The sequence below is a fragment of the Raphanus sativus genome, chromosome 3, assembly GCF_000801105.2.
Source record: "Raphanus sativus cultivar WK10039 chromosome 3, ASM80110v3, whole genome shotgun sequence".
Lineage (NCBI taxonomy): Eukaryota > Viridiplantae > Streptophyta > Magnoliopsida > Brassicales > Brassicaceae > Raphanus > Raphanus sativus.
The window spans coordinates 16,150,375-16,168,122 of NC_079513.1; the positions used below are offsets into that span (position 1 = coordinate 16,150,375).

The window sequence follows — 17,748 nt, forward strand, 5'->3', positions numbered from 1 at the left end:
CTACTTACCAGGTCATTATGTTCCAGTGGGGTTTTCTGAATTTTATTTTCTGCTGTTAGTGTCCCGTTAGACCCCACAGCTGTATCATGCCAAATCAGCTGTATGCCAAATCTCCCAGCTCAAGAAGACGATTTAGAAGTATTAGTCATATCTAAGGCAGAGAACCTATCAAACTAAACCATGACAGGCTAACAACAGTCTGGTTGACATCATCACTGGAAATGTCACCGTGATAATCGGACACAGCTCGTAAAATATAAGAAAAATACGTTTTTCATTAAGAAAACAGAGTGATTGAGAAGCAACGAGATGTTGGCTCATCAATCATTTTTGGTTGTTTGAAGCAAAGTTACAAGCATAATTATACCACAACTTATTAATCTCCCACAAAGAGACATTTTATACTTTTCTTTTGTTTCCTTCACATCTTGGAGATTGAGTAGTCCATCGCTTCCACGAGATAATCTGCGTCTTCCTTAGTGAAGCAGAGAGGTGGTGTGATTCTAAACACGTTTCCAAAATAGCCTCCTTTTCCAACCAACACACCCAACTCTGTAACAACATTCATTACACAGACATGTTAGTCTAGTTTCAAGAGCTGAGACTAGTAGAAAAGAAGCAAAAACCAACAAACCTTTCATTTGATCCATGATGTGCAGAGTCTCGGCCGTTGCAGGAGTCTTGAGCTTGCGATCACTTACAAGCTCTACTCCAAGCATCAGTCCTCTTCCACGTACATCCCCAATAACTACATTAGAGAAGCATCAACACACTGAGCAAGTTCAAGAGGACACATTAGAGAGAGGGAGAGAGAGATTTACTTTCATGTTTCTCTTTCAGCTGATTGAGTTTTCCTTTGAGGTAAGATCCGACCATTGATGCATTCTCCTGAAGCTTCTCTTTCTCAATCACATTCAGAACAGCGAGACCTGCAGTAGTAGACACAGCATTCCCACCAAATGTGTTGAAGTAGCACCGGCGTGTCAACACTCCTGCTATCTCCGGAGTTGTCACAACCGCTCCCAAAGGAAACCCATTCCCAATTCCCTGTTTACACATATCATCAAAGAAGAGACAAGTCAATATTTGTTGCTTCTTTCAGGACTGTAGAGGCGCACTCAACTAACCTTTGCCATGGTTACTATGTCAGGGACAACATTGTGAGCCTCAAATCCCCAGAAGTTTCCAGTGCGAGCGAATCCAGACTGTACTTCATCAGCAATGAACAATCCTCCAGCCTTCTTCACAATGTCGTAAGCTGCTGACAAATAGCCTGGAGCTAGTTCCACAATCCCTCCAACTCCCTATTCTCACATTCGCAGCAATATTATTGTCAATAACATTCATTCAGACTCTGATTATAATATAAAATTTCAACACTTGGTTACCTGTATAGCTTCACAGATGAAACCAGCAATGTGTCCGGTAGTGCCATATTGGATGAGATCTTGCACATCTCTTGCATACTTCTCTCCATCAGAACCAAACACACCTCTATATGGGTCCGGGTTTAAAGCGTGATGAGTTCCAGTCTTCAAGGAACAAAAGAAGAAAAAAAACAAATATCACAACACAGATCAACATTGTATCTCATCATAGTTTAAGGAAAAAAACGGTTTAACAAAGTCTCTAGTACCTGAACAACGTTGAACTTCCACAAACTTTGAGCAGTAGCCCCCATTGTTCCAGCCGCATTCCGTGATACCCGTTTCGAATCGAAACAATGTCTTGACATCCAGTATACAGCTTAGCCATCATAAGCGCCAATTCATTGGCCTCCGTCCCTGAGTTGGTGAAGAACACCACCTATTCCAATCAACCAAACCCCATAAAGCAAATCAAATTTGGTTCATAAAACGCACAACACAAGAAAAGCAGAACATGCAATGGTTCTTGTATTACCTTGAGATCACCAGGGAGTTTGGAAGCGAGAGCTTCAGAGAACTCAGCAATGGCATGGTTAAGGTACATAACCGTAGGATGCTGAAGTCGCTTGATCTGATTGATAACAGGCTCAACCACATCAGGGTGACAATGTCCACAATTCACAACTGCGATTCCAGCAAAGGCGTCCAAGTATCTCCTACCACTCTCATCGAATAGATACTGCATCTTCCCATCCACAATGTTCAGCTGCAACAATTCACAAGTAAAAATAAATAGAAATTCAATTTTTTAATCAAAATTCAAGCTAATTCAATTTGCAAAATCCTACACATGCAGAGCGGTCATGAAATTTTGGATATTAACATTTTTTTGTATTTATCTTAATAATTCATTCTTTTAATTTTTTTCTTCCAAAATGAATGTTTCATTCGGCTATGCATGAGACCAGACAGGCATGGCTAAAGTTTTCATTCGGCTATGCATGAGACCGGACATGGAAAGTGTTTTACATAAAACGGGACATGGCCAATGCTACGGATAAGACCGGACATGGCCACGTGACATTGATTGAAAACAAATAATAATAAAACAAAAAAGAGATTCAACAAAAATTTATAATTATATTTAATAGATTCCATCATTGGCCACAGAATATTCGGATGATGATCAAATCAGGAGATTCATAACCAAATCGATCCAAAAAAATAAAAACGAAATCAATCGAGAAAAAAATTAGCGATTACGATCAAAAAACGTTTACCGGCTTTCTGAAGAGGACAGGCATGGAAGGCTGAGGAACTCCTTCCTTTTGTTAAGGATTTCATCGGCGGAGGGGCCGGAGTACGGCGGCGGGGTGTAATCGAACGGCGGAAGCCTCGCTAGAAACTCGTTGGAGTCCTTGACGGAAGCCGTCTGAGACGTCGATGAGATGCATCGCCGCAGGAGGGAGGAGGAAACGTTCTGGAGCGATCTTTTCGCCGTGAATCTCTGCATCATTTTTGATTTTATCTCTCTCTGTTTTGGCAGAGGACTGCTTCGATGTCGATGGTTACAATGATGATGAGAAGAGAGAGAGATGAATGTTGATATTATATAGAGAGAGATTTGATGACGAGGCTTGACGCCATTGGATCAATGCTGACGTGTCGTAGGTGTATGTAGTCACGGAACCTGATTTGACAGGTTGGTTGGTCCCTGAGACGTTTTATCTTTTTATTTAGGGAAATTTGGATGCATATACATAGTAGGATTTAAACCAAGTCTTTAACCATAAGATCAATTAGGCTATGATATTTATGCATTATTTGTCATATTACCCTTTCTCACTTCCACCTCTCTTTTTTAATTTCACTTTACAAGTTTAAATAATTATAATTTGAATTTGTTATATACTTATTAAAAATATAGATTTTTTTTTTTGTATATGACATGTTTTAAATGTTGTAAAACTGACATATATTTGTAAACTGCTCTAATTTTTTTTATAATCCCTATCTCCAGATCATACGTCATATGTTCTATACTATTTTAAATTACAGTATAGTGTGATAAATTTCTTTTTCTGTTCTTTGTAATTTATATCTCATTCTCTGCCTCTTGATTCTTCTTACTCACTAATTGACCAGTTACACTGTTTTATTCTCTAACACTGTTTCCATTCATCATCTCTCTCTAAAGAAATTTTAAAGAATTTCATATATACAAATTTTGTGGGTGTTAGAGTATTCCATACCATAATATGTATAGTATAGTCACGTAATGGATAAAATTTTGGGTTTAGAGTTTATGATTAGGATTTGGGTTTAGAGTATATGGTTTGGGTATATGGTTTGGGTTAGGGTATATGGTTTGGGTTTATGGTTCATAGTTTGGGTTTAGGGTTTATGGTTTAGGGTTTGGGTTTAGGGTATATGATTTGGGTTTAGGGTTTGGGTTTAGAATTTTAGATTTAGGTTTAGGGTATATGGATTTGTGTTTGTTTATTTGTCTTTGCCTATACTATATGATTTGGGTTTAGGGTTTTCTCTCTCTCTCTCTCTCTCTCTCTCTCTCTTTCTCTCTCTCTCTCTCTCTCAATTTATCATACTATACTGTATTTTAAATTACAGTATAGTATGATACATTTTTTTTTTTTTGCACTTTGTATCTCCATTTCTGCTTCCTAATTCTTCTTACTCACTACTTGATCAGTTACATTGTTTTGTTCTCCAACACCGTCGCCACTCATCAACTCTCTCTCTAAAGAAATTTTAGAGAATTTCCTATATACAAAGTTTGTGGGTGTGTCGAGTTTTCCATACCATAATATGTATAACATAGTCACGTAATGGATAATGGTTTGGATTTAGAGTTTAGGATTTAGGATTAGGGTTTGGGTTTAGGGTATATGGTTGAATATATAGTTTGGGTTTAGAATTTGTGTTTAGAGTATATAATTTGGGTTTATGGTTCAGAATTTGGGTTTAGGATTTATGGTTTAGGGTATATGGTTTGGGTTTGGGTTTATGGTATATGGTTTGGGTTTAGGGTTTAGGGTTTAGGTTTAGGTTTAGGGTTTAGGATTTGGGTTTACGGTTTGGGGTTTAGGATTTACATTTATGTTTGGAATAATCTATTCTATATCTATGTTATATATAGAATAGTATATAGTTCGGCGTTTGAAATACACACACTCACTCTTACACTCACTCTCTATAAAGAATCATAATGTCTTATTATGGTATAAATTGACACAATTTTCCTTGCATAGCTATATTCTTAATTGTCAGAGACCATATGAATATTGAGCAAATTGATCTTTTTATTTAATTACGGAATTCTCTCATGTTTTCATGACTCAGTTGAAAATTAATAGAATTAACCTTTTCTATTGGAGTTAAAAAACAATTTTCATTTAAAAAAAATTAACAGATTAATCGAATTTTTTTTATTCTAGATTTATGTATAAACCGAAATTTTAAGTGATGAAAACTAAACTTTGAACTCCCTAACAATTTAATGGTAAATTCTCAGCAAAAGAGTATTATACAAATTCTAAAGTTTGGAAACTGAACAAATTCAAATATTTTCGAATTTGTAAGATTTTTTCCTTGGTGTACACAGATTAATTTCTGTAAACTGACAGAAAATAAAGATTCTTCAAATAAGATTATTACTATCCAATGAATCATGAATGTATTGACTGACATAAAAGTCAAAAAAAAAATTCACTGATACAGTATTTAACAGTCTTTTTTCTATTTTTAACATTTTTGTTTGGTTAAAGATCTACTTCTATAATCAGTTTTGACTACTTAATTACTCTTCCATTCTATCTTATACAATAAAAATACGTATCATTTACCACATTTAACCATTTAAAAAAATTATATGAAAGAAAGTCTAAATTTTAATGCAATTGTTTTGGTCACATCTTTTAACAACTTTGATTCACATATCTAAACAGTAAATTTTCTTAAAACTATTAATATCTGAACTAAACAGTAAAAATAAAACGTTCAAATAACCCACATCCCAACTCATTTTTCTCACGAGTCACGAGAAATACAAATAAATGTTTAATAGACACGTTGTTTCGTAAATAAACAGAACTAGATAGATCAAGTTGCATGTGTATAGTTAAAGAAAGCGATAAATCATAGTGTTCGAGTGTATTTGGTATAATACCAAAAAAAAAACAGTAATGCATTTGGTAAAATGTAATGTCTGTCATTCATTTCATGAGACTGAACATCTACGGTCCAAAAACAATACTATATAATTTGTTTATTCTTTTCGCGATAACTACAAAATTGAAATGGTTCTATATTCCCAAAGATAGGATAGGACACATAGTTGTCTAACCTTAGCATAAAGTTGTATAAAATACAAATATATGGAGGGACCATATGTGTATGGGGCACGTGCTCTGCGTAAGCTAGTGGAACCGCTCGTTTGTTTATTTGTTAGTCGAATGAACTCAATTAGTGGGGTTGGATTATGTGTTGCTTTAGTTTCAACGGTTGCGTCTGATTGTTTTGGTTCCACTGGATAAACAAATGCGTTTAATAAAGAGACTACGGCGTGAAATTAGTTTCTAAATTGTTTTTTTTGTCTGCCGTGTAAGCTAACACACTTAGACCAAAGAGCATGATGCTGTTCGTCTTATCTCTTTATCTTTATACTAACTCCGTAGCGTTAGATAAAGAGTGCGATTAATATAATATAATAGTATATAGTTTTGTTTTGTCTGTCAACAGTTTGTTTTTCACCGGGTTAATATCTAAACGGACAAAGTTTTGTTTTTGGTAAGTTTACAAAAAAAAAAAGTTTTGTTTTTGGTCTATGGCTGTATGATGAGGTGTCTGAATGAATAATGACACAACATAACATAAACAATAGTACACACTAGTATGTCATATTAGTTTGGCTGATAAATATTTTCAAAATTATTTCTCAATAGTTCTGAATGTTTAGTTGTTATTGCATATTATGTATAAATTACTAATGGATTGTAATGATAGGTTAGACAGTTTGGATATAAATGTGTGACATCTAAATATAAAATTTCATGAAAAAGAGGGAATATATTAGTTGGAAGTTGGAACTATGAAGGACATGAGAGGAAAAGGTGGGGAGTTGATAATGTACCAACCTCCAACCAAATCTGCTTACATCTTCTTCTTCTTTAGGCCAAACTGCTTACATCTATTTTACATCGGGCTTTTGAGTATATTCTTTTCTTTCGTTTTTAGCTTTTGTTTGTTTACTTGAATAAAACTAGTAATCTGAGATTTTTATTTTAGTTTGATTATGTTTGAGATTATATTATTAATAACATCTTCAAAAGACATTCTATAATTTTAAATATGAAGGATTTTTACTCTCTAGAAAAGAACTTCAAAATTTCAAATTTAAAATTCTGAGAAGTGAAACTCTATATTTAAAGTTTCACTACTCAAAACTTCAAATTTGAAGTTTCATATTTTTTTTTTGCATTTTGGTCCTTATAATTATACATCACATTTATAATTCCAAAATATTTTCTCGTTTATCAAATTATTCTTTAAAAAAAAATTATCTCATAAAAAATTCATTATTTTTTACAAATTTAATTTTTACACATAAGATTAAATAAAACTTTAAAATAAGATTTAAAATATTTTAAAACTATATTTAAACAACAAAAATACAAAAGAAACTTAACAACAAAAAACTTTTAAAAATTTACACGAAGACATAACTAGTACACAAATTTATATATTACAAAACACTAATAGTCAGGTGAATTTGATCTGGAACCTCCAAAATCTCCAAAATATTGTACAAACAAATTTTGTTTAACCGAATATGGTTGTTGTTATTGTTTTGATGTCTTATTCGTAAGATTCTTTCTTATTCAGATCAAATGTGTTCACGAGTATTAATATCGTCGATAGAAGTTAAGTTTTTTTAGCAATTTTTACTTTTCTCCTTTTTACCTTCTTATTCAGATCTAATGTATTTACAGGTTTAGGATTACCTGATTTCAACAATTTTTAGTTTGTAATCTATAAATTAAAAATAATTTGAGTTATTTTTACTTCGAAATACACTAGTTGATCATATATGCATTAATTAAAATAATTTTGTGGAATATTTATGGTATTTTGTTTGAAGTTTAATATTAATTATGTATTTTCTGTTAAAAAAATATATTTTTATATAACATTTTAATAATTAATATTGTTGTGATATGTTTATGTACATGCTAGTTGTTTACAAAGAAAAATCGAGTTTAAATTAATTATGAAAAATATAAGAACCATACTATAAAATAAAAATAGTTTTGAAGTTAAGTTTAAAGTTTTGATTTTAGAGAAGAACACTCTTAAATTTCAAATATAGAATTTTAGAAACTTCATAATCACATTACTTATAAAAGATTAACAATGAGTACATTTTCGAGTTACATTTTTCCATATATCTAAACTCTCAAATAACATGACCATGTCAGACAATAGCTGCGTGATTTTTTTTTTGTGTAAATTTTAAATTTTATACCAAAATTTTAAGTTTTTTACAGCAGTATCAAAGAATACTAGTAGTAGAAAATACCAAAACCTAAACACCAAGAAAGAAGAAGATGCAACATTGCAAGATCAAAGAACACAACATTATCATTTAAACACAAGCACTCATGCCACTAGCAGAAGGATAGCCTGGCCGATACAGGGGCGGACCTGTGAGGAAGAGGTGTTGCACATGCCCAATGCTCGCTAATATAAATTTTTTGTGTTAATGTGTATGGAAATGTTACAAAAAAAAATGTGTATGGACATGAAAGTGTTTGGGTCTTTTGGCTAAAACGTGCCTTTGTGCCTCACATAACTCGTGAGCCACCAATGTCTTTTTTTTTGTTCTTTCTAGTTTTGTTTAACCACTTTAATCACTTTTCATGCAAGATTTTTCTTTTCTTTCTCACTTTTGTTTATGCTACCTAAAATTATCTTTATTTTTATATTTATATTTATATTTGTTTTTATTTTTATATTTGTTTTTATTTTTGTAATTATTTTTCTTTCTTTTATTTTTGTTATTTTTTGTCAATGTTCTTTCTTTTATTTAGTATTAGTATCTTCCATGATATATAATTTATTTTCGCTCAAATATTACTTAAACCGTATTCTAATATTATGTTAAACCGTATATAACAACTATATTTATTAATTTTTTAAGAAAATTGGTAGAGTAGAAATAGAAATTAAAATGAATAAAAATCTATAATAAAAAAGATTATTTGGAATGTCTAATACTTAAAATGTTCATATATATTAATATTATGTTCCATGTTAAATTATTTTCTAAATCCGTCCATGGCCGATACTGCAGCATTGTCAAATGGGTTCGGAGCCTTTAATAAAATATGAGACCACGTTCGGTAGAAATCGGCTTACCCAAAATGCTACTCCAAAAGATTGTCACCAGCCACACGCAGCTTTGCATAAACCGGCTGAAAGAATCAAGTAGCCAATCACCACTGGTAGAGGAGCCCGAGACCAATAGCTACATTTTTGCTTCATCCTTGCTTAAAAATAGCTAGGCAATGCTCTCATTTAATAAGGAAACATATTTTAATAAGGGAAAATTGCCAATAGATAACAAAAAAATAAGGGTGTTGTTCCTTTGGTATAAATTATTTTTTGTCCAATTTTTTATTTATTCTTTGTATTTCTAAAAACTAATAAAATAAATACTTTTTGAAAAGAAAATTCTAAAAATATAAACAATTAATAAAACACTCAAATACACAAGCTTGTATTTTTTTTTTTTTTTCAATAAGTTGATAAATAAAAATTTGAAATACGTTCTACTAGAAGTAGAATGTGTCTTCTACAAAAAATGGTATAGTAGAAAACGATTTCTAAAATAAACACGTTCATCTACTTCTTTTAGAACGCACATTCTAATATTTACTAAATCTCTAAATAAGAGGAATGCGCATCTACTAGTCGTAAAGCTATCTACTTTTTGTCCGGATGCATCTTCTACTTTTATTAAGTATTCTAAATTTTGGAGAATGTGTTTTCTACAATGTACTCTTCCGTCTACTAAAAGTAGAAAGTGTGTTGAGGATTTTTGTCATCGTTCTAAACTTTTAGAAAGCGCCTTCTACGGATAAAAGTACATGTTTTTGCGAAAATTAATGAAAGTTTCAGTTAAGAAAATATTCTAAAAATCTCCTAAAAATATTCTAACTTTCTAAAACGTGTTATGGTCGATTTTACTTGTGAAAAAATGATTTTGCTTGTAAAAAAATGATTTTGCTTGTGAAAAATGATTTTGCATTTTGTTCTTCATAAATCTATCATATCTCCATAGTTTATCTTGTGATTTTCACAAACTCTTGTTCTATTTTTTTATCTAAATTTTTAACTAATTTTTTTTGTAAAGTTTTATTTTTATTTCTATAAAGTTTTAAAAGTTTACTTTTATTAAAAAAATTAAAAAGTTTTATTTTTATTAAAAGTTTGATAAAATTAAAAAGTTTACAAACATTTTAAACTTTTTATAAAAATAAAACTTTGTAAAATATTTTGTATAAAGTTTTTATTAAAAACTCTTTGTAAAGTTTTATTTTTATTTTTATACAGTTTACAAATTTTACTTTATTAAATTTTTATCAAAAATGTTTTAATATTTTTATAAAAAAATATTTTAAAACGTTTTTTAAAATTCTATTTAATTTTTCTATTATAACAATTTTGTAAATTATTTTTATTTTATAAATTTTACCAATTTTATTTTTTATTAAAAAGTTTCTAAAGATTTTTTATTTTTGTTTTCCCTTTTTAAAACGTTTTTAGTTATTTTTGGGATTATGAAAAAAATATACTAAATTGGGATTATGAAAAATTATACTAAAGAGACAACTAAATGATGGTTTTATACCATATGGACAACCATGATGAAATTTTGTTCTGTTTTGACAATTTTCCCTTTTAATAAAGCAATATGCAAATTAGATACTCTAATGATTTTAGGTATAAATGATAGAGAAAGTGGATTCTATATACACTAAAAAAAGAAATTAAGTTTATGTTGGTTATAATACTTTGAATATCCTATATAATAAACACACATTTAACGTTTGAATATTCTCTACCATTGATCACATATACTTTTGTTCTTTTCTTTTCATTTCTCTTATTTTGTTTGATAGGTATCTTTCTGATTAAATTTAGCCACTCAAATACACTATGTTAATAAGAACATAAATTTTAATACATATCCTATAATTTAACATTTCTCATATAATTTTATAATTTTTGGTGTTCTTTTCAATAAAGAAATCATAGAATAGAAACATAATTGTACAATAAATAACCATATGTCAACATTTTTTTAATGTAGCTCTTGGACAATTTTATTACAATGAAAAATTTTAATCTCAAACTTTACTATCTTATAAGAACAATATATATATATATATATATATATATATATATATATATATAATATATCAGGTGAAAATAAACAAAAATTTTGTAACAATTGTTGTAATTACTGAATATATTATTATTTCAGTCATGGTATAGTGTTAAAAGTCCTCCTCTTCTTCTCACTTTTGCCCAAAATTGTTAAATTACAGAAACATTTTATTAGAGTAGAATCTCTATAAATTACTATTGGATAAATTAATAATTTCTATAAATTAATTAATTTGCGATCTCAGTTTGATTCGTTTTTAAAATTTTACACAAATCGATTAAATAATAAAATTTTTTTTTTAGAAAATTCTATGAAAATATATGGTCCCATTAAAATTTTAAATTAATAATTTGTATGTATACATATCTTATAAAAAACCTATTATTATATTGTTTATTTTATATTCACAATGAAATCATCTTTATATTTCTTAACATTTAATATATTTTTGATGAGATTTAGTAATATTATATCTAAAACCACACTTAAGTTTCATGCAATACATATTATATACACCACATAATATAATAAAATTAATATAAATGTCAAATTTCAAAAATAACAATTAATGTCTATATACTAAAATCAAATATTTTTCTTATTTTAGAATAAATATATCTTAAAGTAAAAAATCTAAATAAGAAAACTTTTATAAATTAATAAAATTTCAAAGACAATGCAAAAATTAGATAGTGGTGTCATTTTCGTTGAATTGTTTTCTTCATCGATCCATTCATTTGAGTGATAACCACTTAATTGGTACATTATTTGCCGCTATGATATATAATTATTACTACTCAAAATTCTTCATGTTTTTGTTTGGCGGTGTGTTATAAACTTTGAATTAATGATAAATTAAATCAAAATTTACTATGCTATTGCTACAAACTCGAAACTGATATGTCTTATGAATAAACAAGACGAGTCATATCATTAAGAAAACCATACACATTTTAGTAATCAGAAAATCGAATCAAGCAATAACCTTTTTTGGTCAAACAATATTTTATAGATCCTTTACTTTTCATTGAAGGAGGAAACTGTTCATGGGAGATACAATAAAACCAAACCGCGCTATATGGCAGTACTAAAGAGAACATAGATAGTATAGATTAAGATGAACACTAAAAATGAAGAGTGGTCCTCACTCAGATGCTGGTAGTGCTAAGAAGGAAAAGTGAATTTGAGAATTATAGGATACATTCAGTATTCCTAACTTCGAACCGTAATTTGTGCTAATTTAACAATCAGAGATCGACTACAACACACCGAATTGATGAACCCTTGAACAGAACGAACATCAAAGTGTTTGTAACTATCGACATCAAACTCTCTACAACGATACCATTCGAAACAAGTGGAAATTTTGCTAAAACACACACACAAGAATCAACCAAAAATTAATAGTATTAATCAAGACCAAATTTCATAACTATCTCATTCATAACTCGTGAGAACATTTATTTAATCGAAATACATATATCATTTCCCGATGCATTTTATGCTTTCTTACATATCCATATCCCGACATGATCAAATCGAACTCACAACACCATCATCCTCATTCTCCACACTCCTCCTTGAGTTCACAACCCTACAATTCAGTCTTATCTCCCCTTGGTTTCCAGTCAAAGGTTTAAGATCTCCCATCCGAATCATTGCTTCAATGAATGCTCTAAAGAATACGGACCTGTTGCTGCTGTATTGCTCCACTAGTGAAATTGTGTCGGCTTGAGGAGTCGAAAACAGTTCTTGATCACTCTGAATTAGACCTCTCCCGTTACGAAGATTGGTGTAGTATTGGTTATCGAAAGTATTTGGAGTCACGGGGTCGAAGTTGGCAAGAACGGTGCCGTCTCCGTTTTCAGGGCACAATGCACGCAGTTGAGTGAGGTAAGTTGTGTCAAGACTCGGGTCTGGGCCATTGGTATTGTTGAAATTGTAGAGACGCGGTGTTACAAGTTGACATTGTGCTCTTCCAAATGTGTGGGCACCTAACAATTTTTACAAAAAGGTTTATATAGACACATATATCTTTCTCTTTATGATTAATCAAATATGATGATTATAATTCAAAATCAATTATGTTTTTATACAATGAATATATATATACTCACTCTGTTTCTAAAAGATGTATTTTGTGTTTCACACATTAAAAAGGATATATTAAAATTTGATTATAACTGCTTTTTTTGAATAAGCTATTTTCTATAATTTCAAACTAATAGTATTTTAAGTACAACTAGTTTTTTAAAGTTTACAATTCACCATGATTAACTAATAACAATTCTATATATATATTTCTAAAATAACATCTTTTTAAAAATATTTTACATTTTTATCTTTTAAAACAGAAAAGGTGTAAAATAACATATAGTTTTTATTAAAAAAAACTAATTTTATTAAAATTAGATAAAATGCGAATTAACTTTGTATTTTCCTAGATACTTAAGTTGATAAGTGAATCTAGCTGACTATCAACATATAAAGATAAAGTGTATCTAGATAAAAGTATGATCATATATTGAAATAACATTAAATTTTACCAGAAAGAGCGACTAGATCTGAGGTGCGGTCTAGACCAACGGAAGAAAAATTTGCTTTAAGTTCATCAAGAGTGGCAAATGGAGAAGGAAGGTTATTAGCCTCAGCAAAGAAAGCTTGTAAGCCATCTCTCCTCCCCAACGGAACCGACCAACTTGGACCTCCTGACTACATAACATAAAACGCTAACGTCAACATTCATACCACTCTGGATTAGTTCATACATATTATAAGCCATGATGTAAGTATGTACTTATATACCAAAACGACTGATACTTGAGAAGCTATAGTGAGAATATCTGCACAAGACACTGTTCTTGGGCAAGCTCTCTCAATCTGGGTTTTCATTCTATCTATGACGTTAAATCCTCTAGCCGAGTTTGCGTTTGGAAGAGCATCTTTCTCAGTCCTGAACGATGTGGAATTGTCCAGCAGGATCGAGGCATCACAGCCCTACAAAACCATGTTACATTACATGACCATATTGTCAACGAGGATTTGGGAACAGCCGGATAAAACATTCATCTTAATCCCAAATTTAAAAAAGATAATATACATCTGTCGCATAATCCTTAAATTCCCAATTTTTAAGATTATCTAAAAATGTTTATAATCTCAGATCTGGTATGCCCCTCTGTGTATATAACAAATTCTTTTAGCCTTTGATCTATATGTAAACGTACTTTATTTAACAGGTAGTGGATTTTTCTTTGGGTATATGAAGAGATAAGTTGAGTAAGTCCTTACATTAACTTTGTCAAAAAAGAAAAGTCCTTACATTAACGAAACAGTCGTGGAAGTGAAGGCGAATGAGGCTAGCGGTAATACGAGGATCAGAGCCCAATTCACGGCCAATGATATTCCCAATGATATCGAAAACACGCGGGCATGTTCTGGAATAGAAATTAGGCGTTAACTGAGCGTTAGAGTTTGATGCTTGAAGCAGAAGGCAACCCAGGGTTAGGGCTCCCATAACACTGCCAGAAAATGTAGGAGAAACCACCATTTTCCAGGAGCGAGACAAAAGCTGGTTTTGAGTGGTGAGTGTGGATGAGTGAATTAGCTTAAGCGTAGAAGGAGCATTATATATAGAAGCTTGAGTGTTTGCTTCTATAGTATTTACACTGTTAGGTATTGTAAGGCCACAAATAATCTATTATCTGTTTAATATAGTGAATGAGAAATATATAACAATTAGTTTAGGTGCATTTTTAGCTGTGACTAATCAACCGTAATTAAGAATAATGATATTTCACTTACATTATATATTTTACATAAGTTTTGTTTTAAAACTGACTCCGTATACACATTTTCATTTGTGAATGTGGACTTTTACTTCAATAAAGAGATAATTCTCACTTCCACCTGTATTTTTAGTTGCAGGTCTATTTCAAGGCCTACATGATTTCTAATGAGAACTGAATGCACATTATTGTGCTTGAGAAATAACTTATTAACGACAGTAAATGTCAACTAGTGCATAGTACGAAAGTTACATTGCATGATAATAATATCAATTTTGAAATGATTAACATTTTCAAATTTGGATTCATGTAGGACCGCTAAATATATTGTTATTGTATCAATATCACCATGTGTTAAACGTTTTTATTCAAAGGGACCCTTATTCAAATCAGTAACGTGTTCTTGTTGATCTGAATCTCTAATAAGAATATATTTTTCTTGTAAGAAAGCAACTTAAAATGATTTAAAAACGTCATCCGATCAATCTATGGACTATATATATGGTATAGGTTAAGGTTTGTTAATCACATAATAATGTGTGATCAATCCCGAATTAGCCTATAATAATTAGGATTGTTTCCTGATTAGCACATATTATTTTTTCTTATATTTAGATCATCTCCCATGGTTTTTTATTTTGATGGAAAACATCAAAAAATAAAAGAATATTTTCTTAATAATATACAACTGTAAGGAGAAAATGAGTTTATAAATAGTGTTTCCTCAAATTTGAAAAAACACTGTCCACAAACTTATTTTAGTGTTAAGCTTATTATTTATAAATTAGTTTTCATTTTTTTATAATTTTATTTTATATATCAAAAAAATTAATGTTTGTCTTTTATACTTTACATAATTACTAATACTTTCATAATATAATTATAAGTTTGTATAAATCATTATATATTTTGAAACTATTTATATAATGAAGATTTAGTTCAAATATAATTTTATTTGGATAATATTTGTAAATATTATAAAATAATAAATAGTACCAATATGATATATTTGAAATATATTTTTTTAAATAAGGAACTCAATAAAACAAAATACAAATTCATTTTGAGGGAGAAAATAAAGATAACCATCAGACATATATACCGATAGAATACAAATTAACTTTTTTTTGAAAATGAATACAAACTACTCGTGAATATATATTTGTAATGATTTGTGAATAAGGATAGAATACAAATTCATTTTCTCCACTTGGGAATCCCGTGAATAACCCGAATAGAGCCTCATAGGCGACTTTCACAATCTTTCCCAAAATTTAATCTGAGATACATGTATCAGTTTCACTTCCATACGACTCCAGCATTTAGGAAACATCCTTAAAATAGTTTCTTTTCAAATATAATAAAACAAACTTTACATTCTAAAAGTAGCACAATTTTTTTTTTTAATATTGTTGACCTTAAAGAATTACAAAAGAAGAATATTTTGTCTGAGTTCCAGTTTCCAAATTAAAATTTTGTTTTTCACACTAAAAATGTTTCAGTACCAGAGAAAAAAAAAATCCTAAAAGCTCACAAACAATTTTGTCGAGATTAGTATTTAGTATTTACCTAAGAGACATGAAGCACACAGTTTCCTCATACAATGTAACTATTACCTAAAATGTTAAAATCACTAAGTTTTTTCACTCTATTTTCAAATTATTACCTTTTGTGGATAAAACTCTTGAAAATTGCAAGGCTCTGCCTATTAATTTTTGGATTCTTTCCCGATTGGGATCATCATCACACACAATCTACCATGAAATTTCTTTGATCCTTGAAAACCATCTCGAAGAACGAAAAATGAACTTTTCATAAACAAATTTTCTAACACATAATTTTCATCCTAACAAACCAACTATGACCAAAATACAAATTAAGTGGCTGCGAATCACACTTTCACCTTAGCTGAATCTCAAAGATTTGAAGACTCCGAACTACTTAGTACCTCCTCGATGAATCTCTCTTCTTGGACTTCTCTCTTTATCGACTCGTTTCTCCTCTCTAACTCTTTTCTAAACTTGTTTTCTTAGTTGTGTGAAAAATCAGAGCTCAAGGGGTCCTTATACAGGATTTCCCAAGCTTCCTCACCAGAGAAGTAAAGTTGTTGCTTACTAGTCGGGTGATGATGCTTTGCGCTCCTAAAAAATATCCGGCTAAGCATATGATTCCAGCCCCGACTAGAAAGAAGATGGATTTTCAAGGTCCGGCTCAGCTTGGTCCATAGCGATAGCAAGGTAGAATTTTCATGGTTTGGGGAATCCCTTGATAGTTTGAAGGTTAAGGGAAATTAAACAAAAAATATGCCCTGTTATGGAAACTAAAAACCATTAACTTTTCTTGACTCTAGGGTATGAAACTCATAATCTTGTTTGTCCTACTAGACATGATGCAGGGGATTTTGTCTTATTTTGGAAGCATGCAATTAGAATCAACATCATGTATTATAATGCTAATATGATTGATTTATTGAATTTGAAGGCAAGCTTCTATGCTTCTTTTATCTAGGGGAACACTGATAAAAATCAGAGAAATTTTCAATAGAGCTCATTGGTTTACTACAGTAATATCAATGATCTTTTGAATAATGAAGAAAAGCTGGGAGGCACAACAAGTCCAGAGGGATTGTTTTCTGTTCTTCAGTCTTTTTTTCTCCGAGTGTAACCTCTATGATTTTCACGAATCAGGTTACCTCTTTTCATATCGAGGCCACCGCGGTATTCACTTTGTGAGCAGTAGACTTTGTCAAGCAGTGGCCAATAGTCTTTGAGCTGAAAACTACACAACTGCGGACTACTAGTACTTGAACTATGAGGATTTAGACCATAAATCAGTCATTTATTTCTTCGAAGTAGATGGGAAAAGTTAACAGGTCTTTTGCTGCTATGACTGAGGATTGAGGAACAATGAATAAGATCATGGCTTAAGGCCAAAATTTTCAGTCAGTGCAAAGATCGCAGTGGCTCGCAGAATTATCGCAGAGTGGAACAGAGAGCAGTGTCGCGATAATAGAGTACTGATAAAGTAAAAAAAAAACTGGAATCTGCTCCTCCAGTCTAGTGGATGATACAAAACTTATCTAAAAGATTTGAGAGGCCTTAAATGGAGAATATTCAACAGAGGA

At 30.7% G+C, this 17,748-nt stretch overlaps 1 protein-coding gene and 1 pseudogene across 1 annotated transcript; both read right to left on the reverse strand.

Annotated features, from left to right (window-relative positions):
* Positions 1 to 255: 255 nt before the first annotated feature.
* Positions 256 to 2,953, reverse strand: LOC130509435 (alanine--glyoxylate aminotransferase 2 homolog 2, mitochondrial-like; annotated as a pseudogene).
* Positions 2,954 to 12,225: 9,272 nt separating this feature from the next.
* Positions 12,226 to 14,442, reverse strand: LOC108844285 (peroxidase 22). Its single transcript, XM_018617511.2, has 4 exons — positions 14,159 to 14,442; positions 13,642 to 13,833; positions 13,383 to 13,548; positions 12,226 to 12,830 (listed from the first exon to the last, which is right to left on the reverse strand). Exons 1-4 carry the CDS (start codon positions 14,384 to 14,386, stop codon positions 12,370 to 12,372), a joined length of 1,047 nt encoding a protein of 348 aa, XP_018473013.1. The 5' UTR covers positions 14,387 to 14,442; the 3' UTR covers positions 12,226 to 12,369.
* Positions 14,443 to 17,748: the final 3,306 nt, after the last annotated feature.

Coding starts and splice junctions, on each gene's coding strand:
- LOC108844285 (XM_018617511.2), bottom strand. CDS start 14,386: ATGGTGGTTTCTCCTACATTTTCTGGCAGTGTTATGGGAGCCCTAACC. Junction 13,549..13,641: donor CTCAAGTATCAGTCGTTTTG/GTATATAAGTAC, acceptor TATGTTATGTAG/TCAGGAGGTCCAAGTTGGTC. Junction 12,831..13,382: donor AGATCTAGTCGCTCTTTCTG/GTAAAATTTAAT, acceptor AAAAATTGTTAG/GTGCCCACACATTTGGAAGA.